General features: G+C 46.9%; 1 protein-coding gene and 1 pseudogene across 1 annotated transcript; one reads left to right on the forward strand and one right to left on the reverse strand.

The window, feature by feature from the left end:
• Positions 1–921: 921 nt before the first annotated feature.
• Positions 922–7,376, reverse strand: PDCD2 (programmed cell death 2). The gene is made up of 6 exons (XM_045770583.2): positions 7,024–7,376; positions 6,369–6,611; positions 5,920–6,051; positions 3,981–4,084; positions 2,190–2,303; positions 922–1,526 (listed from the first exon to the last, which is right to left on the reverse strand). Exons 1-6 carry the CDS (start codon positions 7,304–7,306, stop codon positions 1,368–1,370), a joined length of 1,035 nt encoding a protein of 344 aa, XP_045626539.1. The 5' UTR covers positions 7,307–7,376; the 3' UTR covers positions 922–1,367.
• A 12,227-nt stretch (positions 7,377–19,603) lies between these two features.
• Positions 19,604–23,368, forward strand: LOC123775450 (histo-blood group ABO system transferase 2 pseudogene; annotated as a pseudogene).
• The last annotated feature ends 2,073 nt before the right edge of the window (positions 23,369–25,441 follow it).

Raw genomic sequence — 25,441 nt, forward strand, 5'->3', positions numbered from 1 at the left:
TACCAGTTGATGACTACTGTAATGTGTCCTCCAGTAGCCATGGGCTGTATCACCATAGTTGCAGGTGATTCTCAGACTTTGCTCTCCCAGCTTGAAAACTGTGACACCATCCTCCCTCTTTACAGGTTGTATTTAAAAGTAGCCTAAGTAACAAATCTCCCTGTCGTAATTCCATACTGGTTTCCCATATGGAGGTATGTTTCATTGTATTTCATACACACACGTTTATGAATTACACATATATAGGTACACACACAACCTGGGCTAACAGACCAGGACTTCCTCATATAAAAGTGTAGTGAAATAGGTAGTCAGTGACATTAGCTAATGGTGTTACATCCAAAAAGGTGCACTTGTGGGGAGAATATGAGCCAGCTTAGATTAGCTGTTGGTTTTTAAGCACTGATCAACAGCAGTGTCCCTTCAAGCTTGCTTTAGTGCTGGGCAGGTGTCACTGGTGTTGGAAGAACTGGGAATTGTCACAACGTAATTATGAAACACTAGGGGCTGGAAGGCTCCTTAGCACGGTGAACAGATTTAGCTGACCTCAAGGCCAGACTTCCCGAGGGAAATTCCAGTGGCCGATTCCTGCCTTCTTACTTGGGTTTACTCCCCATGTGTACACTGGCATGAGATTGGGGGGTGCGGGGAGAAAGACCATCGTTCTTGCCTTGCATCTCTCATCTGTGAACAGTGCTGTTGGCTGACCAAGGTCAGTTTCAAAGCAGAGCTCTCTGAAGTCAGTTATTTATCACACTCACCAGCCTACTGGGGTTTCATATTCTTCCAGTGTTCTGGGCTTCCATGAAACCTAGAGCCCGTGACAGTGACCTGATTACCAGTCACGTCTCTTTGGGTTTTACCCAAATAGTTTTCTCTTGGCTTTAACATTGCAAATTTTAGGACGAAAAATGCTCTGAGTAATGTATTGCCTTAATTAGGCAATTAACCCATTTTTATTGTAAAAAGAAACAAACACATAGGTAAAACGATCATTTCCCTTAGTCCCACCATCCATAGTAAACTAGTTCCCACAGAGTATGTATCTTTCCAGATTTCTGTGGACATCCACATGTATAAATGCTTGTACAAAAATATGAACATACTATGAATATCTTGGTGTCAGTTTAAACCTGTATCTTGTGCATATAGGTATATATCATTAAGACTGTATTACCTTCTGCTGTAGGGATTCACCAAAATTTCTTTAATTACCTGTCGCCACACATTTTTGTTGCACTAATATTTACACATGGTAAACTCACCTAAAACAACACCTTTGTACCTTTGTTTAGGATAAAGTCCTAGAAATGGACTTGTAAGGTGTAAGAGATTATGAGCATTTTTAAGGCTTTACGACATTGTCCTTAGGGTGTATTTGTTATATCTTGCTTCCAAACGAATTCCTCTGTGTAGCCAATCCCCAGTCTACAGCTTTCGGCACAGGTGAAGACAGCCAGGACACCCCAGTCAACACTCCTGCCCAGTCTGTCGGCCTTTAGGTGGTTGAGCAACTGAGGCATGACCTGAGAAGAGGATGACACGATTAGAGCCCTGCGTTGAGGCAAGGAGCACTGTCTGCTTTCAACAGATCTTCCTTGCCAGGGCGATTACCCTGGTCTTTTAGTTTCCAACTTTGACACTAAGAACCAATAACTATTGGATACAGTCTTCACAATTCCTTTTTTACCCTAAACAATTATTACCACTCTGTAAGGTTCAGCAGATCCACAGTTCAAGAGCATTTCTACCTAACCCAAATGGATTGTGATTCTAACAATTCCTTTTGAAAAACCATTTGTCTTAATGATTATATCCGTTTTCCTAACAAATCCACGAACTAAGACCAAACCTTTCTAAATAATGATGTAACCACACTGGGAGGTGGGAGGATGGGCCAGATGGTTTAAGGAACTACATTTAAATCCTCATTATTGCACGTGCCAGTCAACGGATAATGTCTAAAAACTAGCAAACTGAGAAGTTATCAGAAAAGGCATGTTATTTAGAGAACTACCAGATGAAACTGTAAAAGACAATTCCCTCCAGGGAATAAGCTCTTAGATGGGACAAGACACTTTCTGTAGTAACAACAGGACCTATGTGCATGTATTACTTCAGTAAAGTTTTAGAGCATTTAATAACATAACAGGGTGATTACATATTAAAGTACTCATTTAAGGTCATACCTGGAATTCAAATATTCTCTTGGCACCACAAGGGCAATGTGGAATATCTTCTTCTTGAGGGATATTTTCACCAGAGATCCAGATGGGTGTAATCCCTCTGCCGTATCTGAGAACCTAAGATCAACGAGGGTCATGTGCAAATCACCAACATCTCACCTAGATTCCCGGTGGTAGCACGTGACTGGATGGTGATCTGGAGACCCTTGATGGAACGCTCATCTGCAACGCAGTTTTACCATCCCCCACCTCAAACCTGGCACCATTAATGCTTTTTCACTGTCATCAAATCAGTTATTTTAGCTTATCTGACTTAGGATATCAAAAATCCTATTTCATAGCTGATAATATGATTAGAATCTGAATCCTAGGGGTATTTTGTGAGGGTCCCACCACAATCCTGTTTCTCCATTACCAGTTTCTGAATCCAAAATGCAGCCCAGAGTCTTGCTTACTTTCACAGATAAAAGGAACCTCAGTTAAAAATTTTAAAAGGGGGCGCCTGGGTGGCTCAGTCGGTTAAGCGGCTGCCTTTGGCTCAGGTCATGATCCCAGGGTCCTGGGATCTAGTCCCGCATCGGGCTCCCTGCTCAGCGTGGAGTCTATTTGTCCCTCTCCCTCTGTCCCTCCCCCTGCTCGAGCTCTCACTCTCTCTCTCTCTCTCAAATAAATAAATAAAATCTTAAAAAAAAAAATTTAAAAGGGACCAGGGGTGTCTGGATGCCTCAGTTGGTTATGCGCCCAAATCTTGGTTTCAGCTCAGGTCATGGTCTCAGGGCCCTGAGATGGAGCCTCCGTGCTCAGCATGGAGTCTGCTTGTCCCTCTCCCTTCCCCTCTCCCCCTGCTCAGGTGTGCGTGCATGCTCTCTCTTGCATGCTCACTCAAATAATAAAATCTTAAAATGAAAAAAAAATTCTCTTCCTTTGCCCCCCCCGCGCCTGCTTGTGCACGCTCTCAAAATATATATATATATTTTTAAATGAATTTTAAAGGGACAAATGCCAAGTAATACACGGTTGTTTAGATAACTACTACAGAGATAAATTTCATTGTAAGATCTTATATGTCAACAGAGTGCCTTCCTATGCTTTGTTAAAAGCATATGCATTGCTAAAAACTACCCTCGCAGTTTAGGACCTAGGTCTATTCGTATGATATTCTTCCCCTGGATATTTGATTCAGTGACCGGTTTACAGGAGTTTGGCTGAAACTTCTTCAGTGATTTAGGGTTATGGTGAATGTCTTTAAGAGGAATGATACTGGAAGAACAGAGATGAAGCAGGGCAACATTTGCTGAGCACTTAACTCTGCACCTACATTCTTCCTTCATCCTCAAAACTAGCCTCTGATTTTTTCACACTGTAGATGCAATTACATCAGAGCTCTTCGTTTACCTCTAGGACCCGGGATTCTTCCCAACCCCAAAGCCCATTTTTCTTTTCACAAAACCAGTGTCTGTGTTAACATGTCACGTTGGTTTTACAATCAAAAGGTTCCTGTTGGATAAATGGGCAAGAATATCTGTTCCTTTCTTTCTGCCACTGGTACAAACTTCCTGTATTACAGGCAACATCCTACTCATCTGCCTCTGATGCCTTCTTTAAAATACGGACCCTACATGATAAACAGTATAACCTGTAGTTTTTCAGTAACTACTGACAGATCAGCAGACCATCTGTGTGAAGGATTCCTGTAACAAGAGGCTAGCCTTATTGTAGTTACTTCTCAGGGACTGTACCCTGAAAACACCACCTGAAAAGAACACAAAAGGAATTGTAGGAGTTCTAGTTTACCTGTTCTGGCTCAAGGGCTACTTTAGTTTTAAACTTCTGGAAAATTTTATCTTCCTTTGATTCATGTTTTGCCATGGAATCCAATTCTTCCTCAGGTGCTTCACCTGAAAAATATCAACATTAACCGTTCTGGCAATAGGATTAATTCCTACGACTTAACAATTCCCACATGATGAGGGCAGGAAATTTCAACCAACCAACCTAGTGTCAAATCAGACAGTGAAAACCAGATGTTCCCACAGGCTTTCCCTATTTTAATTCGTCATAGTCCTTCAAGACCATCTGATTTTCCGGGTACCCCACTTTACTGGGCAGGTTCCTAGTGACTGCTTGTCTCAAAGCTTCAATTTAAAAGAACAGACCCAAGTCATGGGTTTAGCACTTGTGCCCAGTAGATGACAGGACACCCAACAAACACTGAGCCTTCTATTTTCACTACTGCCCTTAAGCTGCCTGGACTGTCCCGATCTCTTCGTGTCTCATGCATGTCTCTTCCCAGGTGGAACACTCACTCAGTCATCACTCTCACTGTGGACCTACCAGCTTGTTCTCTGTGCACACTGCTGCACACTCCTCTCCTAGAATCCGACCTCTCTGAACCACTGCTGTCCTCAACAGGATTTAGTCTGTGTTACATGTACCAAAGTACATATATATATATATTTTTTTTAAGATTTTATTTATTTATTTGACAGAGATAGAGACAGCCAGCGAGAGAGGGAACAGGGGAAGTGGGAGAGGAAGCAGCAGGCTCCCAGCAGAGGAGCCCGATGTGGGGCTCAATCCCAGAACTCCGGGATCACGCCCTGAGCCGAAGGCAGACGCTTAACGACTGAGCCACCCAGGCGTCCCCCAAAGTATATTTTTGATATCACCTGAATATGAACTATAAACCAGTAAACTGATGTTCTAAAAGTCTGATTTAGACTCTAAAACCAATTTTGTGGTCGTTAAGAGCTCAAATTCTGGAGTCAACAACATGTGAGCTCAAACTGCAGTTCTAAGCCTTTAACGACTTTGGTTACATGACCAAACAAGTTACCGAGACAACCTCAAATTCTTCACTGCAAAATGAGGTACAGTTTCTAACTCACTGTACTGCTTTCAGGATTTTAATGAGATCATGCACAAATAGCCCTTGATGCAGAGTAAGTGCTGAATAAATGTTGGGTACTAATCCTTCTCTTAGGTATCTGGTAGGCCTAGGCACTACATTAGCGTACCATCATCTCGAGATAACCTGTAAAACTGGGTATCTGAAACTATGTAGATGAAAGAGAAACATTTAAAGGGCCCCTGTCACCCACCAAACACTATGCTAAGTGTCTCACATATTCGACCTTGATCTGAGAAACAGATCTTGGATCCAGGTGAACTTACCAAGTTTCCAGCGTCTTGTGGAGAAGCCCTACCCAAATGACCACCTGGATACTTACCCTGACATGTCTTCATCAGAACCAGAGTCTATCTGATATACATATGCCCAGGAGTGGAGATACAGGAAGGATACTGTCAAATGATAGTGTTTGAAAGTCACAGGCTACAGACTCGAAAGTGATTTGACTTCCTGTCAGTACCTACCTCTCTTTTTGACATACTGAGCCTTTTCTTTAAGCATTATATTTATATTTAATCATTATATTTAATTATATTTAATCATATAATGAATAAAGTTAGCATTATATATATATATATTTTTTAAGATTTTATTTATTTATTTGACAGAGACAGCCAGCGAGAGAGGGAACACAAGCAGGGGGAGTGGGAGAGGAAGAAGCAGGCTCATAGCAGAGGAGCCCGATGCGGGGCTCGATCCCAGAACACTGGGATCACGCCCTGAGCCGAAGGCAGACGCTTAACGACTGCGTCACCCAGGCGCCCCAAAGTTAGCATTATATTTAATCATTTAATGAATAAAGTTCTAAGACGGACTCCTTACCCATGCTCCCCATAATCTCTGATTCATTTTCTTTTTCAACAACTTCAGGTGTAATCTCATCTTCTGTTTCTATTACAATTTCAAATTCTGGAAAAAGGAAGTTGTGGTCTGGAACTGTTCTCTCCAAATAATCTGAAACACGAAAAGGTAACTAGCATCATTACTCGTCATTTAGTTTTAAAGAGGGTTCAATAATTTCCCATTTCTAAAGTATATTCTGTGCAGTAACACTTTTCCCTAGTGAATTAATACACATAGTTCCAGCAGTTTAGGTCATAAATTAAACGCCTGTATTTAGGACATAACTGAGCAGGCAAGACCTCACAGCTCTTTCATAGAAGTGTTCATGTTACCAGTTACTAAAATTTTGAAAGTAGAATGCCTTCTCTAATCTTAACTTTTATCCTCAAAACAAAAAACTTGGGTTGACTTAAAAAGAGTTGACTCACCTGACTGTGTACAAGCCTGCTTATGCCCAAACCTCCAGTCTAGAGTCTGATGCTCCTTACTGCAGTAATGTGCCTTGTGACATCTGGAACACGTCTTGGGGCCTAGACAGCCACAGACCCTGCAGAGATGAGCACCAGCCTTGAGCTGGAGGCAAACAGACTCTCCCGTCTCTGGAGGGGGATCCTCAGATGGTGGCTCATACGAGTAAAAGTCATTTTTCCTGGGTAGCTGATTTCTAAAAACTAAGAGAAAATGAGGAGAAATGTTGTAGATACCGTAAATAAAACAATACAGCAATCGAAATATTTGAGCCTCCAGTCCACACGGGACTGAAAAGACACTAATTTCTTAAAAACAGACACAGAGGGAACTTTTTGACTTCAGGGATCCTATTTTCTGAAAGGGGAGAGGAGAACAAGAGACTAGTTTGGTACCCAACAACCTGAACTGACGAAGGTCACACTGAGTGCAGAAGCATGGAAACATTATGCAGGCGCAGCTTTCCAGAAAAGCACAATTTGTATTCTGTCGGTGTAAGCACGCACACTCCGTACCCACTGGCAACCCAGAAGCTGGGGCCCGGACTGCGCCGGGAAGCGTGGCGGCTGGAGGCGCGACCACCCCCCACCGGCCCCCGGCGCCGCGGCCGCTCACCGCGCAGGCCGGCGCAGCACGGCGGCGCCCGGCAGCAGAAGAGGAAGAGGCCGCGGTGGAAGGCGTCGGCGCGGTCGGGCAGCGGCGCGTACAGCTGCAGCAGGAAGGCCAGCGGGCGGCCGCACAACGCGCAGGCCAGCTCCTCGGGCCCCGGCAGCCCGGCTGCGCCCAGCCACGCCGGCCGCCCGCCCACCTTGCTTGGGAACTGCTCGCTGCGCAGCCGCCAGGCCGGCGCCTCCTCCACGAAGCCCAGCTCAGCCGGCCCCGCACAGGTGGCCGCCATAGAGCGAGGGGAGCCGGGCGCTCGGAAGTTTGCGCTTCGCGGCCGGAGGACGGAAGTTGGCTACCGGAAGGCGCGGAACGGCGTCTCAGAAGCGATTGGGCCACGGGGAGAGGAGGCGGGACTAAGGAAACGGCCGGTCGTCAGGTCTCTCCGCGCGTCCCTAACTTCCGGTCCCGTGACAAGGGGGCGGGGCTAGGACTTAGGGGTTGGAATTTAGGGTTTAGGAATTTACTCTAATGAACCGAGAAGAGACGTGTGCAAGTTTCACCACTATTTCAACTGTGTCCTTAGTTTTGTTTTTTTCCTCTTCTCTGCCTTTTGGACATGGCAGACTTTGTCACGTCGAACACCGAGAGTTTTATTTTTGTAAGTAAAAATTGACAATATAATTTCAATGCTAAATGCAGCAGGTCTGCAACTTCGCAACCTGCAGAGGAGCTATTGTCCCCGCTTGTTTTCCTGCAGCCCCTCCACCTCGCACGTGGGGCCGACACGGCCCGAAGCGCTGCCTGGTGATCCAGGCCTGCGCCCCTTCTGTGCGGCGAGGATCTTATTGGCCGTTTCTTGTTTAAATCTCAACCGGACGCGAGCAAATGTAGCTATGGCTCCGATGCTTCTATTTCCAGTAATTATTTTATAGAAAAATTACATCTAACGTTTCCTTTCTTTGGAAAGCAAGTTTCTTTAATTTTACTTGAACAGCGTTCATCTTAGTGTAACCTCTGTGGTGGTATTTTGTTTCCCAAAGCACATGTTAATCATTCTTCGATTAAATTCGGTTCTGTTTTACTGATGGGAAAACAATAGGAGAATGTATTTTTTTTTAATTTTTAAAAAAGATTTTATTTATTTGCTTCAGAGAGAGTGACAGAGCATGAGCAGGGGAGCTGCAGAGGGAGAGGGAGAAGCAGAGTCCCCCCCGCAGGGAGCCCTACTCGGGACTCGATCCTGGCACCCCCGAATCATGACCTGACCGGAAGGCAGACGCTCAACCGACTGAGCCCCCAGGTGCCCCAAGAATGTTTATTTTTAAAAACTACGTTCTTGGAATTGAGTAAGCCACATCCCTAATAAGATAGGTTATTTGTGGATGTGAATTGCGTGCTGAGGAAGAAAAACTAGTTTCTTCTGTCTGTTGAAGTCCGGGAGCAGTGCGTAAAAGCAGATTGTTGAGGGACGTTCCGCTTCACTCCGGTGACGCCTGCTCCAGCTCAGTTTTACTCAACAAACTTTTCCTTCCAGCGGTAGCGTCCCAGACTGCTTAGAGAATTCAGTGACTTTTCACACCTCAAGTCTGTGAAATACTGTTCTCTTTTTTGATACACAGAATCCAATCATATGAAGATGAGATAATGCCAGAGACGGGCCTTGAAAACTGAAACCCATTTGGGAGATCTGTTTCAGTTCCCCTGCTGTAGATCCCTCTGCTTTTTATTATTAATTCCTGAACATTTTTTAATTGGAATCAATGTATTATGAAATCTAGCCTATTTTTTAGTGGACGAATGTTCAGATCTCTCAGTGCCCTTCTTTCCCCTGACTTATTGTAGCCTATGGCTCAGCTTTAGTTTCTGTCTTTATTACAACGGATCTGAAAACATCAGTTTTCATTTCAGAGATCGATACCACCTCCACTCCTCTCTCTTCCTGAGTCTCCAAGTGGTGTTCTCCAGTGTGACCTTTTTGGCCCTTGTGCCTCCTTCCCACCCCTCTGTTGAGGTACACACCTCCCCTCTGGATGTGATTTAGCACCCCCCCCCAAACTGTCATCTCAAGGGAATGGATTTTTTATGAGTCTTTATTTTGCTGAGGTTCAGCTGTGACTCACTTCATCACCCCCAAGTAAAGGGAGCAAAGAGGGCAGGTCAATGCCTCTGAATTACAAGTATCGCAGAGTATCTGCATGGAACAAGCCCTGGCGAGGATGAGTCATTTTGCAGCTGAACACGTGTGCTGCTGCACTGCCATTGGCCTCAGATTGTCTAGGCACTAGACTCTTCCACCTGCACAAGGGAATTTACAGGGACCACTTAATAATTTTAGGTTTATAAAGAGCAAAAGATGTTTTCCCAAAACACTGAGGAGAAAATGAGGCTGAGCAGAATGGCCCTGAGGTCACCACTGTAGGACATCTCTCACTGTGTATTGTTGGTTGGAATGGCTAGTTTGTCCTTGGAAGCCACCTGGAACAGGGAGTCTTTGGGCCAAGTCTCCACCCATCCCTGGATGAAAAACTGGTGTATTAGATATCCTCACCTTTGTTTAGGGTCTCTAGTGGTTTTGCTCAGCCATCACAGCCCCAAATGCTCAGCCAGACATTTGAATCTCCACAATCCAAATTGGATGGTCCTTCCTTCCTTCCTTCCTTCCTTCCTTCCTTCCTTCCTTCCTTCCTTCCTTCCTTCCCTCCTTCCTTCCTTTCTTTTTTTCTTTCTTTCTTTCTTTCTTTCAGATTTATTTGAGAGAGAGAATGAGAGAGAGAGAACATGAGAGGAGGGAGGGTCAGAGGGAGAAGCAGACTCCCCACTGAGCAGGGAGCCCGATGCAGGACTCAATCCTGGGACTCCAGGATCATGACCAGAGCTGAAGGTAGTCACTTACCCAACTGAGCCACCCAAGCGCCCCTGGACCTTTCTTTTGGAGTCTAGTTTCTCATTATTCTCACTTGGTATTCCTTATTTGTTGGACAGGTCAGGTTCAGGGTTTAGGGTCAGGGACAGGATCTGGGTCAGGCTGTTGGTCTGGGTCCAGGTCAGCCTCACATTCTGGGTCAGCATCAAGGTCAGTGTTTAGATCAGGGCCTGGATCTGGGTCAGGGTGAAGGTCAGGGTTTGGCTTGATCATAAGTGGCCCCCTTCCCTATCTTCTGTCTCTTCTCTATTTTCCTCTTAGCCTCTAGGATGGACAGGACTGTCATGGTCACCTATATATCAGGAGTTGGTCTGGGGAGCCCCTCAGTGTTGGGCTCTAAAAGAAGAGTAAAATATGTGACAGGTCACTGTTTCAAATCCAACCCAACCCGAATCATGGGTTGTGGATGGCCTCAGAGATCATGTAGGATCCTCCCACCTGGAAAGGGTGCTGCTGGCCCCACTCTGCCTGGGGATTCCCAGGTTCCAGCACAGGGCACTCAGTAAGCATGTGTGGATTTATATAGGATGAGGTGTGGTGGCCTACCAGCCCCTGTCTGCAGCTTTCTTGTGGGCTGGTGGTGCCCTCCTGGCACTGGCTGGATCCTTCATCCCATCCAAGTGAACAGGAGTAGACAATGAAGTCTCAGACAGAACAGCCCTTGACCTCCGAACATCCAGGCAGGCAGGCAGGCATCTGTGGTCCTCCAGCTCCTGCCAGCCTGGGTCTTGACAACCCCCATGACAATCACTGAGCTGACTGTGCTCCTGGGCAACGTAACAGGTCCATGGACAGTGTAGACAGCTTCTTGAGATATTTTCATTCTGAGGGTCTGTGTGGTTGAGACAAGTGCCTCCTCCCTCACAGCCTCTGAGCCTGCTAAGAGCAGTAATAATCCTCCAAATACAGAGTGTGGCTCTGGGTACAACTGCCATACAGCAGACTGGCCCTGCAGTCCTTTGGCCTCGGTTATAATGTAAATATTTGACATGCATACTTGTTAGGAATCAAGGGTATAGGAGAACCTATGTCTCCCAGTGGGCAGTTTCTTGCTGAGGCTGTATGGTCTCAGAGAGCCACATGCATGACCCTAGAAAGCCTGCCAAGTGTGAATTTTATGCTGTGGAATAATCTTGAGTCTTCCACTGCTTCACTGAGCAATAATTTCCTTACCACCCTCACATTTGGTCTCTCTCTTTGTAAATGAGAGAGAAGAGATTGGAAAATGAGCCAGTTTGTTCTTTGGGGATGGGTGATTAATGTGGGGGCAGGTGTCACTCCGGGACTCCCTCCTCCCAGAGACACAAGTGAGGTCTGTGTGCCTTCCAGTCTCTGAGACATGAGGACCCAATGCCCAGGGCAGGAGCCTTGAGTTTCCCATCAACAGCAGAATTGCTTTTTCAGCAAGTGGAAGAGTGTCTTGCCATTGTGGGAGAACAGCAAGAGCACTGGATGGGCGGCTGCAGCCCTGACCCTAAGTGACTCCTTCCTTCCCTGCTTCAGATCCCACAGCCGTGCAGTCAGCCACCAGTGATGTGGAATCTGCTGCTTTCCCAGCCTGGCATCCATTCTCACGTCCAAGTCCAGCATCTCAGCTTGTCTTTGGGAACCACATCTCACCTGCCTCCCATCCAAACAGTTCCAGAGGGCAGACCCCACTTTCCATCCACCTCAGAGATGGGTGTATGATCCAAGTCTACCCAACCCCATGCTCTGTTCTCTGGGTGCTCTAATGGCTTCAAGGATGAGAGTGTGACCCAAGCCGGGCCAAAGACACTGAAAGTCATGACTTTACATGGAACCCAAGGGAAAGAGAAACCCTTCCCAGTAGAATGAATGAATGGTGAGTGGGTGTCAGCCTGGAGCTGTAGGAGGCCCCAGATGCAGTAAGAGAGACTGTGCCTGGGAATACGGCCACCCCAGAGCACTTAACAGGATGGAGGTTTGGAGAGGGTCCAGGTTACACTGTGAAAATGTGAGCCCCTGGGCCTGTCAGGTACAAACCCACTCTTAACTTGCCTCTTACAAGTAATAATTTATTTCTATGATTAAAAATAATAACTTCTTTTATTTCAGTAAGTGTGTCCAGTCCCTTGCCATCCAAAGTGCTAGGTGACACATCAGGATTGACAATCCCTGAGACTCCCTGTGCACGTGTCCTCACTGGGAGGAGCATGGCTGGGGGAGAGAAAGACAGTAGATGGGGTCAGGTCTCAGCGGAGCTCCAGAACAGTTCTGTCCCTGTTCCTTCTCTGTCCCTGGAGAGGAAAACCCCAGAACCCTGAGAGGAGAATCAGCAGGAGGAAGAGGCCCTAGTTGGCTAATGGGTCTGCTTGTTTTTTCCTTATTTTAGGGTCCATTTTGTTAATGTGCATTTTTATTAGGAAATCACCCATTTCCTCTAGGCTTCCTGTCAGATGCAATAGGTTTCTCTTATTTGACCTTCAATTTCTACTCCCTTTCTATTTTTCTTCAGAATTGCCAAAATTAATGAACAAATGTTGATGCATTACTATTTACTAAAGACTATACTTACTCAGGTTCCCTCTGTTCTACCTTTTCTGGTTCCAGGATCTCACAAGGGCACCCATGACATGTGGTCATCATGTCTCTTTAGGCTCTGCTTGGCTGTGACTTGTCTTGTTTTGATGACCTGGATGGTGTTGAGAAGGAATGGTCAGGCATTTTGTACATAGACCTGCATTGGGATTTCCTTGTTTTTCTCATGGTTAGACGGGGGTTGTGGTTTTCAGGGAAGCGGATCACAGAGGTAAAGTGCTCTGTCATCACTGTACAGCAAGGAACACTTGTCACTGTCTGTGTTAACCTTGGTCACCTGGCTGAGGCTGTGTTGGTCAGGCTTCCCCACCATGAAGTTACTTTCCCAGGTGCCTATGGTGTGTCCTCGTGAGCAGGAAGACACTGTGTGGAGCCCACACACTTTAGGAGAGGGGAGTCAGCTGCACCTCCTTGATGGGTAGCTGAGTGTCTGTCTATATTTTTTATTTGGAATTCTGTTAGGTCTATTCAAGCCCAATTGTAAAAACCTGTGTAATCTGTTAATAAAAAATACAACTGAGTAATTTAAAAGATCACATTGGCTTTATTGAACAATTCATGAATTGGGCAGCATCCCATCTAGCAAATAGAAAGGACCTCCTTTGAGCTGCACGGAAGGAAAGGCTTTTAAAAGCAGACAGGGAATTGAAAAAAGGAAATCATTAGCAAACGATGCATTGTTTTAGGCAGGGTTGCCCTCCTAAGGGGAACAGAAGGGGCCATTCTGTACCTATTCCAGGTTGACTGGTTAAAGATTACATGGAGGTGGGGGTGTGTGAAACTGCAGTTGGGTTAGGTGGTAAATCCTCCTTTGCTGACCTTGGTCTCTTAACATTAAGTGACTCCATTTGGGGCCTGTGGTTTCTATGTATGTATGTATGTATGTATGTATGAATGAATGACAGCCAGTGAGAGAGGGAACACAAGCAGGGGGAATGGGAGAGGAAGAAGCAGGCTCCCAGCGGAGCAGGGAGCCCGATGCGGGGCTCGATCCCAGGATCCCGGGATCACACACTGAGCCAAAGGCAGATGCATAACGACTGAGCTACCCAGGTGCCCCCCTGTGGTTTCTTTTTAACAAATCATTTATTTTTACCAGTGCTTTCCGTTGTCTCCCGTTTTCCGTTGACATAATTCCATCTTTCTGGCTTTTTTCTTGGTACTTTCTTACTTTCTGATACTTCAAGGTTATCCTGGCTCCCACATTTACTGTCTCAGTCCTGGTGTCAGCAATTTCTTTAAAGAGCTCTGGCTCCTTTTATTAGACAATGCTATTAAAGTCTCACCTGTGGGAACTGAATGTGCTCAGCAGACAATACAAAGCAATATATGCTTGTATTCCCACCTATGTTGACACACCGAACTACAAAGATTTCTGTGTGGAACGGTCTCTGTCCATATTAAACTAAAGATGAGTTTATACCGATGTCTCCAGCCTGGTCTGTCATCACATGGATATTGTGATCTTCTCTCTTTGCTGATCTGTAACTTTCTACTCCAACAGTGACAAACTGGCTCTCACCACCTGCCATGTATTTAATTCGCCACTCCATTCCAGATTACAGATGTCGTGTTTTCAGATCTGTTAGCTACCACCCCGATAAGAAAGAACTTTATTCAATAGAGTACACTGTGTATATACAGTACATTTGTCCTTTAGTCTACAGATTCCACTCATTTCCAAAGTTTACTTAGGTCAGCATCTTTTGCCATACAACCTGCAGTGGGTGTTTTTTCATACATTTCCAGTACAGTTAGATTATTTGTCATATTCTGTATTCCACTGAAGGGGCAGAAGAAATTTTGCTCATTTCAAGGTTCTTGCAGTGGGACTGGGAATTACACTGACATGGGACAGATTAACATGAGGGAAAAAAAACCCATAAAGTTTAATCATGTACACATGATTAAATGACCAAGGCCGGCAGGTTTTATACTTTGTGGACAAAGAGAAAATAAATCTGTGAGGAATTCACAGAAGAAAGAAAACAACCTTGGGAGCTTCAATTAGTAAGGACTTCTAAACAGAATTTGAGCTGGGGTAGTAAATTCGTCAAAAGTAACAAGAATTGTTTATGCAGCCTTCTGGGCTCTTAATTTCCCATTTCTGGTGATTAGGAAGTCTTCACCTCCTGGTACAGGGAGATATTCACGTGGAAATTGATTTCCCGCTTCCAGGGGGACAGAGGAGGGTCTGAGTGTCCCTCTTACATAGGCCGTCTCCTAAGTAACTTTTATTTAAAATGATCAGTATGCCAGAGTGGCACATTTGGGGCAGTCTGCCTTCGGCCCCAACATCCCACATCCCAAATGTGACACTCCCACATCCTAAATAACTTAACTTTGAGTAGGTTATGATTTACTCTTTGAGATGTGAAAATGTTTGGGTTTTGACAAATGCACAGTGACAGGTATGCAGCACTAAAATATCATGCTATACTTCAAACTCCCCACCCCATGATGCTTTTGTCATCTCTAGTTTTGCCTTTTCCAGAAAATCCTATAAATGGGGTCATACAGTGTGTAGCCTTTTCAGACTGGATTCTTTCACTTAGCAAAATACACATATGATTCATCCATGTCCTTGTATGAGGTAATGGTTCATTCCTTTTTATTGCTGAATAGATTGACAGGAGAAAAACAGAAGTTTAATAACATATATACGTTCTGTATTCATGGGAGATACCCAGGAAAATGGAATAACTCCCCAAAGTGGCCCAGCCACCACCCTAAATGCCATATTCAGCTAAAGACACAGATTTTGGATGGTGGGAAGGCCAGTTAAGGGACATTACCAGGCCAAGCACAGTAAAGGAGAGTATGGCTGTTATGCAGATTTAAGTCTGTGCCTTCTCCTTTGGTAAGAGTGTGTTGAGATTTAGTCATTCTTCTTATCCTGGTAGAGAGAGGGAGACACCCTTACAAATGAAGTTTTCCTTTATAAGTATACCTTTCACTCACCAAATGGCAACCTATGTTCAGTTTTCAGAGATTCACCTGTGTCTGCTGTTTCTTAAAATTAATCAGCCCCAAATAATCCTTGTGCCAAAGAGGCACATTTGGGGTGGCATATTCTGCTTTCTTCACATGGATGCACCCCAGTTTGCTTATGGATTCATCTATTGAATTACATCCTGATTTCTTTAAAATTTTAACCATGAGATATAGAGCTGTGTGCATAACTGCCTGAGAGATTTTGTTTGGAAATAGATTTTCAAAGCAGTTGTCTAAATACCAGAAGCACGATTGTTGGATCCTAAGGTGAGACTTATTTAACGTTGCAAAAAATATGCCAAACTGTCTTCTGAAGTGTCCTTACATGCATTTCCCCAAGCGTGAAGGACATTTGCTGTCATTCCTCACCTTCTAGCAATCGGTATTCTTGTTTTTTGTAGTTTAGCATTTCTAATAGGCATGCAGTGCTCTCATTGCTTTTTTTTTTAATATTTTACTTATTATTTTAAAATTATTTATTTATTTATTTATTTATTTATTTATTTATTTATTTATTTTTGCGCATATGTGTGCGAGAGAGAGTGTGAGCACAACAAGCATTAGGGGCAGAGGAAGAAGCAGACTCCTGGCTGAGCAGGGAGCCCAACGTGGGACTTAATCCCAGGACCCTGGGATCATGACCCGAGCCGAAGGCAGACACCTAACGTACTGAGCCATCCAGGAGCCCTCATTGTTTTATTTTTATTTATTTTTTTAAAGATTTTATTTATCCATTTGGGAGAGAAAGAGCAAGAGAGAGAGCACAAGCAGGGTGAAGGGCAGAGGGACAAGCAGACTCTTGGCAGAGCAGGGAGCCCGACCTGGGGCTGGATCCCAGGATTCTGGGATCATGACCGGAGCTGAAGGCTGATGCCCAACCAAGCCACCCAGGCACCCCGTTTCTCATTGTTGTTTAAATTTATGATTTCCTAATCATGGAGGATGTTGAGCATATTTTGCGCACTTATTATCTGTACATCTTCTCTGTCTAGGCATCTATGCAGATATTTACCCATTATCGATTAGGTTATTTCATTTTTGTTTAGTTCTGAGAGTTTGTTTGTATATTTTGAATACAAATCCCTTATCAGATACGTGTTTTGCAAGTATTTTCTCCCAATCTGTGGTTTGTCTTTTAGTTTTTTGAGTGAGGTTCTTCACAGAGTAGAAGTTTTAATTTTAGAAAGTTCATGTTATCAATTTTCTTCTTTTGTGTATTGGCCTGTGGTGTTGTGTGTTAAAACTCTTCAACAAACCCAAGGTCATGTAGATTTTATGTTTTCTTTTTGATATTTTGATAGTTTTGCATTTTAAATTTATCTACAATTTTGAATGAATTTTGGTACAAGTTGTAAAGTTTGTATCTGCATTTCATTTAATTTCATATAGTTTCCAATTAATTGTCCCTATTTCCAGAGATTTCAGGGAATATTGGGCTCGATTTCAGTTTGGATTTCCAAAATTTAATGGATTCAGCTGGCCCCCGGGGAGGGGACAGGTGCCTCCACTGAACTGAGCGCGCATCCTGCACTGCCCCCACCGCCCGCAGGGGGCGCCCGAACCCAGCTCCCCGACCGGCGGGGGGCATTCGCGTCCCTCTGACAGGAGCCCGGCCTCCTCAGGACCCTCTGTGGGGGCTTCTGGAGGACGTGGGGCCCCGTCCGCGCTGACAGGACCCGCTGTGGAGACTTCGGGAGAAGGTGGGGCCGCGTCCAGGTCGACAGGACCCGCTGTGGAGGACGTGGGGCCGCGTCCACACCCACTGGGCCCGCAGCCGGAGAAGGTGAGAGCCGCCTGAGCGGGGACGGCTGAGGGGTCCATGCTCACAGGACCCCGCGAGGCAGGGCGCGCTGTGTAGACGGTGGGGTTTCCGTGGTTTGTGCGCGGGCGGTGGGGTCTCCCCTCTCTGGGCTCGGATCCGCTGCGTGGTCCGCGGGTCCGTGTCTACGCGCACACGGATCCGGTTCCGGGGGCTCCGCAGGCGGTCTGCCGTCAGGGAGCCTCCGGCCGGTGCTCCCCCGGCCTCGGCCCCGCACGGTCCTCCCGCGTCCACACCGGGTCCGGATCTGGGCAGGGCTGCGCCTCCATCACGAAGCTTGGTGCCCGCCCGGGTGACCTGGTGCTGACCTGGTTGGTGACTCTGCGGCGACGTCAGGGCCGTGAACCCCCACACGCGGTCTCCACACGCAGACTCCCCGGCTGCCGTTTCTCTCCCACGCGGACGCTTCAGCGCGTTTGACCGCGAACAGGGACGCGCCCCGCGGACCCCGCACAGCCCCGAACGGGGCAATCAGCGCGGTGTCCGCACAACAACCCAGACCGCGCCCGCGTCAGCGTCGCCGCCTGCCCCGCTGTCGGAAGTGTGCTGACCCTTCGGATCCGGTTTTCTCCTTCCGGAACCGCTCCCGGGACTTCCGGTACTCGCACAACCCCCGTGGGTTGAAGGAGCGCACAGGGCTCCAATCCGGGTGGCCTGTCACTGGGGCTGCTGTCCGAGTCCATCCACGTGGTGACATGCGTCAGTCCTTCACTTCTTCACTGTGACTAAACGTAGTAGCATTCACCACTTCAGACACTTCAGGTTCACAGCTCTCTGGCCTTAGCCGAGTTCCCACGGTTGTACGTCATTGTCCCCAGCTGTCTCCTTCTCCCCAGGGAGACCGTGCGCCTGCAACACCGACTCCGCACTCCCCTTTCCCCTCGGCCCTGCTGCCACGTTCAACCCTGTGTCTCTGCTTACTTCGTATCAGTGGAATCCTGTCTTTCTGTGACTGGCTGATTTCACCCAGCACGGTGACTTCCAGGGTCAGTCCGTGTTGTAGCGTGTGTCAGAACTCCCCTCGTGTTCAAGGCTGAGTCGTGTTCCATCGTGTACATACCACATTTTGTGTATCCATTCATCTGTCAGTGGACGCTTGGGTTGCTTCCTCCTTTTGGCTGTTGTGAAAAATGCTGCTCTGAATAAGGGTACGTCCACTTTCAATTTTGCGGGCATATATGCTGCAGTGGAATTCTGTGTTTAATATTTTGAGAAGTCTCCATATTTTTTTCCACAAATGAAACAATTTACTTCATTCGTTCCTAAGGCAGAACAAGATTGCCATTTATGGATCTACGTCATTTTGTTTGTCCTTTTCCCCAGTGATGGACATTCACATGGCTTCTGGTTTTTGCCTATTGTGAATACTGCTGCTATGAATATTTCTGTACATTTTGTTTGTTTGAACCAGTGTTTTCAATTTTGGGGGTATCTATCTAGGAGTACAATTGTTGAACCATACGGTAATTCTACTTTGATCTATTTGAGTAAATGCCAAACTATTTTATACATAGACTACACCATTTTTCACAAGCAAGGTTTAAGGGTTTCAGTTTCTCAACATCCTTTCCAAAATTTGTTATTTTTAGTTTTCTTGATTATGGTGATTGTACTGTGTGTAAAAGGACTGGTTTAAATCTTCATTTCCATAAAGACTAATGATGTTTAACATCTATTCATGTGCTGTTCACCACTTGTATGATTTCTCTGGAGAAAGGTCTATCCAAGTCCTTTGTCCATTTTAAAAATTGGGTTGTCTTTTTGTTGAAGAGCTGTAAAAGCTCTTTACATATTCTGGGAAACAGACTCTTATTAGATAAATCATGTACAAATAATTCCTTCCATTCTGGCTGTCTTTTCACTTTCCGGATAGTATCTTCTGATGTACAAAGATTTTTAATTTCTTTTTTTACATTACTTTTTTAAGAGTGATTGAGAGAGAGTGTGCGAGTGGTCAGGGGCAGAGGGAGAAGGAGAGAGAATCTTAAGCAGGCCCCACACTCAGTGTGGAGCCTTATGTGGGGCTGGATCTCATGACCCTGAGATCATGATCTGACCCAAAATTAAGAGTCGGATGCTTAACAAACTGAGCCACCCATGTGCCCAGGACAGATTTTTAATTTTGAGGATATTATTTTATCTATTTTTTTCTTTCCTTTCTTATGCTTTGGTGTCAGTTATAAAAGCATTGCTAAATCCAGGGTTATGAAGATTTATCCCCATTTATTTCTTCTAGAGTTTATAATTTTACCTCTTACATTTGAGCCTTTAACTTATTTTGAGTTAATGTTTATATGCGGTGTGAGAGGTAAGGGTCCAGTTTCATTCCTCTGTACATGGATAGCCAATTGTCTAGCACCCTTTGTTGAAAAGACCATTCTCTCCCCCAGTGTAATGTTGTCCACCCTTGTCAAAATTCAGTGAACCATAGGTGAAGAGGTTTATTTCTGGGCTCTCAGTTAAATTTCACTGATCTGTATGCATACCTTTTTATAAAAATTTATTTTATTTATTTAAAAAAAATTAAATTTAAATCCAATTAATTAACATGTACTATTTGTTTCAGGGTGTATGCATACATTTACGACACTATCACAATGTTTTGTTTACTGTTGCTTTATATTAAGATTTGAATTTCAGAAGTATGACCTTTCAGCCTTGATTTTCTTTTTCAAGATTGTTTTGGTTATCTTGTAGTCCCTTGAAATTCCATATGATTGTTAGTATTAGCTTGTGTATTTCTTCCCAAAGGCCTTTGTGAATTTTCTTGGGAATACTTTGAATTTTCACATTGCATTGTGTACTATTTTCATTTTATCAATGGTATATCTTTTCATCACCATGGGTGGTCTCAGATTTATTTAGGTTTCCCCTTCTTGCAGCAATGTTTTGTAATTTTCAGTGTACAAGTGCACCTTGATTACATCTATTCCTAAGTATTTTGTCAATGTTGATGTTCCCTAAAATGAAATTGTTTTCTTGAATTCCCTTTTGGATGATTCACTGCTAGTGTATACAAATAAGAGAGATTTTTGTGTATTGATATTTCATCCTATAACTTTGCTGAACTAGGTAACTGGCTGTAATCCTTTTTTGTTGATTCTTTAGGAATCTCTCTATATAAGATGATGTCATCTTTGGTTTCTGAATGGACCTAGTTCTACTGTTTCCTTTCCCGTGTGGATTCCTTATTTCTTGCCTTATCGTTCTGGGTAGAACTTTCAGTATTATACTGAGCAATGAGTGAAAGCTAACATGATGAACTTGTTTGTGATTTCAGAATAGAGCTGTCAGTCCTCAAAATTGAGCATGATGTTTGATTAGGGTTAGGGTTAGGGTTGGAGTTAGGGGTTAGGGTTAAGGGTTAGGGGTTAGGAGTTAGAGTCTCCCTGTCCTGTGCTGTACAGAGCCCATTCTCCTCCAGTAACCAGAGCGATCATTTCAGACAGATCATTTTGAGCCTGTCTGTGATCCCCTCCCCACCTGCCCATCTTCTTCATCCTCCCCTCTCCCACCGCTGCCTCCCCTCTCCCCCATGGGCCACCCAGGTGTGTGATTGTCCCACATGTGCCTTGGGCCTGACTCCAAGCCTTTGCATTTCTGTGTCCTCTGCCAGGATCACTCTTCTCTCTTCTTGCCTCATGTCTGGCTTGTTCCCCCACTGGCTGGGCCTCTACTTGACCCCTGGTGTCTGCTGGGTGTGTGTACTCGTCCCCTATTTAAATGTAGTGCCCGCCTTCCCTCTGTGAGCGATTTACTAACCTGCCAAGTATGGGGCCGGCACAGGGAAGTAGCTTTAGTGCCTGTATAAAAAAAAATCAGTCTCAGGGCACTGGGTGGCTCCGTCATTAAGCATCTGCCTTTGGCTCAGGTCATGATTTCAGGGTCCTGGGATTGAGCCCACTGTCGGGCTCCCTGATCAGCGGGGAGCCTGCTTCTCCCTCTCCCATTCCCCCTGTTTGTGTTCCCTCTCTAGCTGTCTCTCTCTTTGACAAAAATAAATAAAGAAAATCTTAAAGAAAATCAGTGTCAGAGGGGCTCACCACACTTGCCTGATGATGGGGGAGCTGCTGTCCCCATGGTGGGGAGCAGGTAGTCCCCTCAAAGGGGGACCAGCCATGTGAGGCAGTTGGACAAGACTCCCAGCTTCATGGGGCCGGGGAATGTAGACCTAGACCTGGAAGCTTACACCCTTGGATTCAAAGCTGGGGCCTAAGCAACCCCCCTCATCTTCCAGGGGTCCTCTTTCCCCTTCCCTGCCCACGGCTGGACCTGATTCCTGACCTGGGGGATTTCGAGGGTGACCCCTCCTAGGAATACCAGTGGTTAGTGATGGATCTTGTCAGCAGAATGCCCAGTAGCCTTCATGGGAGGACCCTACAAGAGGTGGAGATAGTTCTGTGGGGGCCAGTGACAGCCCACTCAAAGCAAAGTGGGGCAGGTGGCCGGCCCTGCTGGTTCTACCCAGTCTGTAGGGCATAGAAACAAGGGCTGTGCCCAAAGGTGCTCAACTCATGGCAGGTGGGGACTGGACCTGCAGGGGGTCAGCCAGGGGGGGACACCTGCAGCGTTTGCCCGGGAGCTCAGCACAGGGGGGAGTGTTCCTGGCTCCAGCATGCTGACTGTGGGGCTGCATTGGTTTCTAGCCTCCTAAGCCTCAGGCTCCCCTTTGTAAGATCGGGTGCTGACAGCCCCCATCTCTGGGAGCAGAAGGTAGGGAGGCCCCACCGGCAGACTTGCTCAGGACAGGCCAGGAGGGTGGCTGTTGCTTAAAACAGCCCAGGGCCTGCCCCCTTGAAGAAGGTGTACATGTTCATGGCCTGAGTTTTGGGGTCCTGCCGCCAGCCTCTGGCAGTGACCCTCCTCCAGTGCTGTCCCCTGTCCCTGTGGATACGTGGTCTTCCTGGAGCTGGTCCTGCAGACGGCGGAGAAGCACTTCATGGTGGGACACAGGGTCACCTACTACGTCTTCACCAGTCAGCTGGCTGCCGGGCCCCATGTGCCCCTCCGGGAAGGCTGGAGGGTGGTGGTCCTCGAGGTCCCCGGCTTCCTGCGCTGGGAGGGTGTGCCCATGCAGTATATGTGATCATCAGCCACTTCTGCAGACAGCTCTTCCTGTCATCGCTCACTGAAATGAAGTTCTCAGACACCACTCTGAGTGGCCACGCAGGGCTGCCTCTGCAAGGGAGAGCAGCAGCAGCTGGATTCTGCACATAGCTTTTATTTTATTTTTTATCAGAAAAGCAAGGACAGATGCCTCAAAGTGTAGGAAAGGGGTACAAAGGGATAGCAAATATCTTGAAGCTGTAAAGCAGGCCTGCACCCTCCCCTACATGCAGGTGCGCAGGGAGGCAGTCATGAGATACGGGAAGAGTGGAATGTTTGTGCTAGCAAACGCCAGGTGCAAAAAGGGGGGACTGAGGGTTACATTCTTTCCTAGCTCCTAACCTATGCCCTGCCCCTGGGGATCATGGGATCCTGCTCCTACCAGGCCATTGCGTTCAACAGCCTGAGAACAAGAAGGCTGCTGACGTTTCAGCTGCTTCCACAATCACTCCTTAGGGCTTACAACATATTTTCTAAGAATAACTCCACACTTTCTCTGTGAGGTGGACTACCTGGTGTGCACAGAGATAGATAGGAAGTTCCGTGACCATGTGAGCGTGGAGCTCCTGTCCCCCCTCTTTGACACCCTGCACCCTAGTTTCTACTGGGCAGCCCACAAGGACTTCGGCTCTGAGCATTGGCTGCAGTTCCAGGCGCACATCCCCAGGGACCAGGGTGACTTTACTACGTGGGGGCCTTTTTTGGTGCTAGAGGTTCACTGACTGACCTTGGTCTGTCACCAGGCAATGGGGGGTCGTCAACCTGGCCATTGGGATCGAGGCGGTGTGGCAGGATGAGAGCCGCCTGAACAGGTACTTGCTGGACCACAAGCCCATTAATGTGCTGCCCCAGAGGACCTGTGGGACCCACAGCTGCTGGACTGGCCCCCCATCAAGAAGAAGCTGAGATTCGTGGCTGTGCCCAAGAATCACCAGGACATCCGGAACTCATGATGGACTCTCCCCAGAGGACCTGTGGGACCCGCAGCTGCTGGGCTGGCCATGGGTCATGAAGAAGCTGAGATTTGCGCCATGCCCAAGAATCACCAGGACACCCAGAACTCATGAGGGGCTGCTCCTGTCTCCATCAGGGGGTGCTGCCTTGAGTAGAGCCATCAGAGCAGGGTCCTACTTCTGTCCCCTTGAGGGAGATGGTGGAGCCTAGCCCCCAGTCCAGGGCCCCCAGTCACCCGCATGCACAGGAGGATTGCCTGGGGTCACAAGTTCCTCTTGGTCAGTGCATTTTGATAACTTCTGGGTGATTTGCAGCTGTGATTGGCTCTAGTTTTATGTCAGATATTTTTCTGTGTCAATGCTGAGCAACCATCTTTTTTTTTTAAAGACTTTATTTATTATGTCAGAGAGAGAGAGGGAGGGAACGCACAAGCAGGGGGAGCAGCAGGCAGAGGGAGAAGCAGGCTCCCCGCTGAGCAAGGAGCCCAATGTGGGACTTGATCCTAGGACCCTGGGATCATGACCTGAGTGGAAGGCAGATGCTTAACCAACTGAGCCACCCAGGTGTCCCTGAGCAAATATCTTTAAAAAGAACAACCGAGGTAAAATGTTTTCTCCCTGGTTCTAAACAGACAACACCTGGTGGGTCTGGGAGCTGCCCTGCAGCAGCCTTGGAGCCAGAACAGGTCCTGGCCGGGACTTCCCTGCCGGTCTTCGCACCACACCGTGGCCATGGGGCTTCAGGGTCAAGGGTGTGCTAAGCCACCAATCAGACCCCCAGTCCCCTGACCGCCAGAGGCCTTGGCCGTGGCCACTAGCTCGGCCTCTAGGAGCATAGAGGATAGCCCTCTGGGTTATATACAGTTCCTGCCTTGGTTTTAAATGGCTATTTCTGTGCTGGTGTTTGTGAGATGTGGGCACTGGCTCTGTCTGGATGCGCGTCCTGTTGGGATCCCTCAGTGCCCACTGGAGGGTTTGCACTTGTGGACTCTCTCTGGAACATCTGCCTGCACTTCATCTTAGCAAGCATTCACTGAGTGCCTACTGTGAGCTCGGTCACCAACAAGGGGCAGAGCGTGAGAGCGAGAACCAAGATACAGGATCCCTTCTCCAGGGCCCTCCTGGGACTCACGATGGCCCCGTCCTCCTGACTCACTACTTTCCTATTGTGGTGTAATGGACATACGACTGATACTTAAGCACATTTCAGGGTACAATTCAGTGGCAATACGTACATTCACTGCTCTGCACCCACCACCTCCATCCATCGCCACAACTTCATTGTCATCCCAAACTGAACCTCTACCCACGAGACCCATTCCACCTCCCCAGCCCTAGCACTCAGCAGCTCCTTCCACCTCTATGAATTGGAGTGCTCTCTGTCCCTCACAAGTGGGGTCCTGCAGTATCAGTCCTTTAGGGACTGGCTTATTTCATGTAGCACAATGACCTCAAGGTCTGTCCCCATGAGCCTGGACCTGACCCACTTTTCCCCCAAAGGAGTGGCTCAGCCCTCTCCTGTCTAAGCTGAGCCTCCTCAGTCCCCTCTGCTCCCCTTATCTTCCTTCTCAGCCTAAAGATGATCCCAGCCAATCTGCAGCTTTGAAGACCGGTTCAGTCCAGATGCTGGACACATACTCCCGGGGCCTCGGGCCTCACCTACCCCATCTGTCCATGTCAGGTGCCTGCGCCCCCTCAAGCTGGCCACCTGCTCCTCCCACAGGTGTCCCCACCTCAGGAGAGGGAAACACCAAGTCCACACCCTTGGAGTCCTCTGTGACTTCTTGCTTACCACCAACTGTAGTGAGGTGGCTACTGGAGGGCATTCAATGTCCAAAACATTTAAAGGCATATGTGAGTCTCTTCTGCCCAGGGCAATGGGTAACAGTTGGGGCAAACAGAAACCAAGCAGACTCACTGGAAGAAAGGCTGAGTGATGAGGAGCTTTAGGGAAAAAGGGCCTGGAAGCTCTGACCTATTCCTGAGCCCCTGGGACACTGCATGAATGGGCTAGGTGCCTGTTCAGTGCTGACCTGAGAAGACTCTAGGCTCTCCCCTCTGGTGATTGTCAGT

This window comes from Ursus americanus, chromosome 11 (assembly GCF_024610735.1).
Source record: "Ursus americanus isolate L20-20 chromosome 11, mUrsAme1.1.p, whole genome shotgun sequence".
Classification (NCBI taxonomy): Eukaryota; Metazoa; Chordata; class Mammalia; order Carnivora; family Ursidae; genus Ursus; species Ursus americanus.

What these genes read in the sequence shown, in the direction of transcription:
- PDCD2 (XM_045770583.2), bottom strand. Translation starts at nt 7,306, where the DNA reads ATGGCGGCCACCTGTGCGGGGCCGGCTGAGCTGGGCTTCGTGGAGGAG. An exon ending in AGAGATTATGGGGAGCATGG is followed by an intron (nt 4,085 to 5,919) that starts GTAAGGAGTCCG and finishes GATATTTTTCAG; the next exon opens with GTGAAGCACCTGAGGAAGAA. An exon ending in AGAGAATATTTGAATTCCAG is followed by an intron (nt 1,527 to 2,189) that starts GTATGACCTTAA and finishes TCCTCTTCTCAG; the next exon opens with GTCATGCCTCAGTTGCTCAA.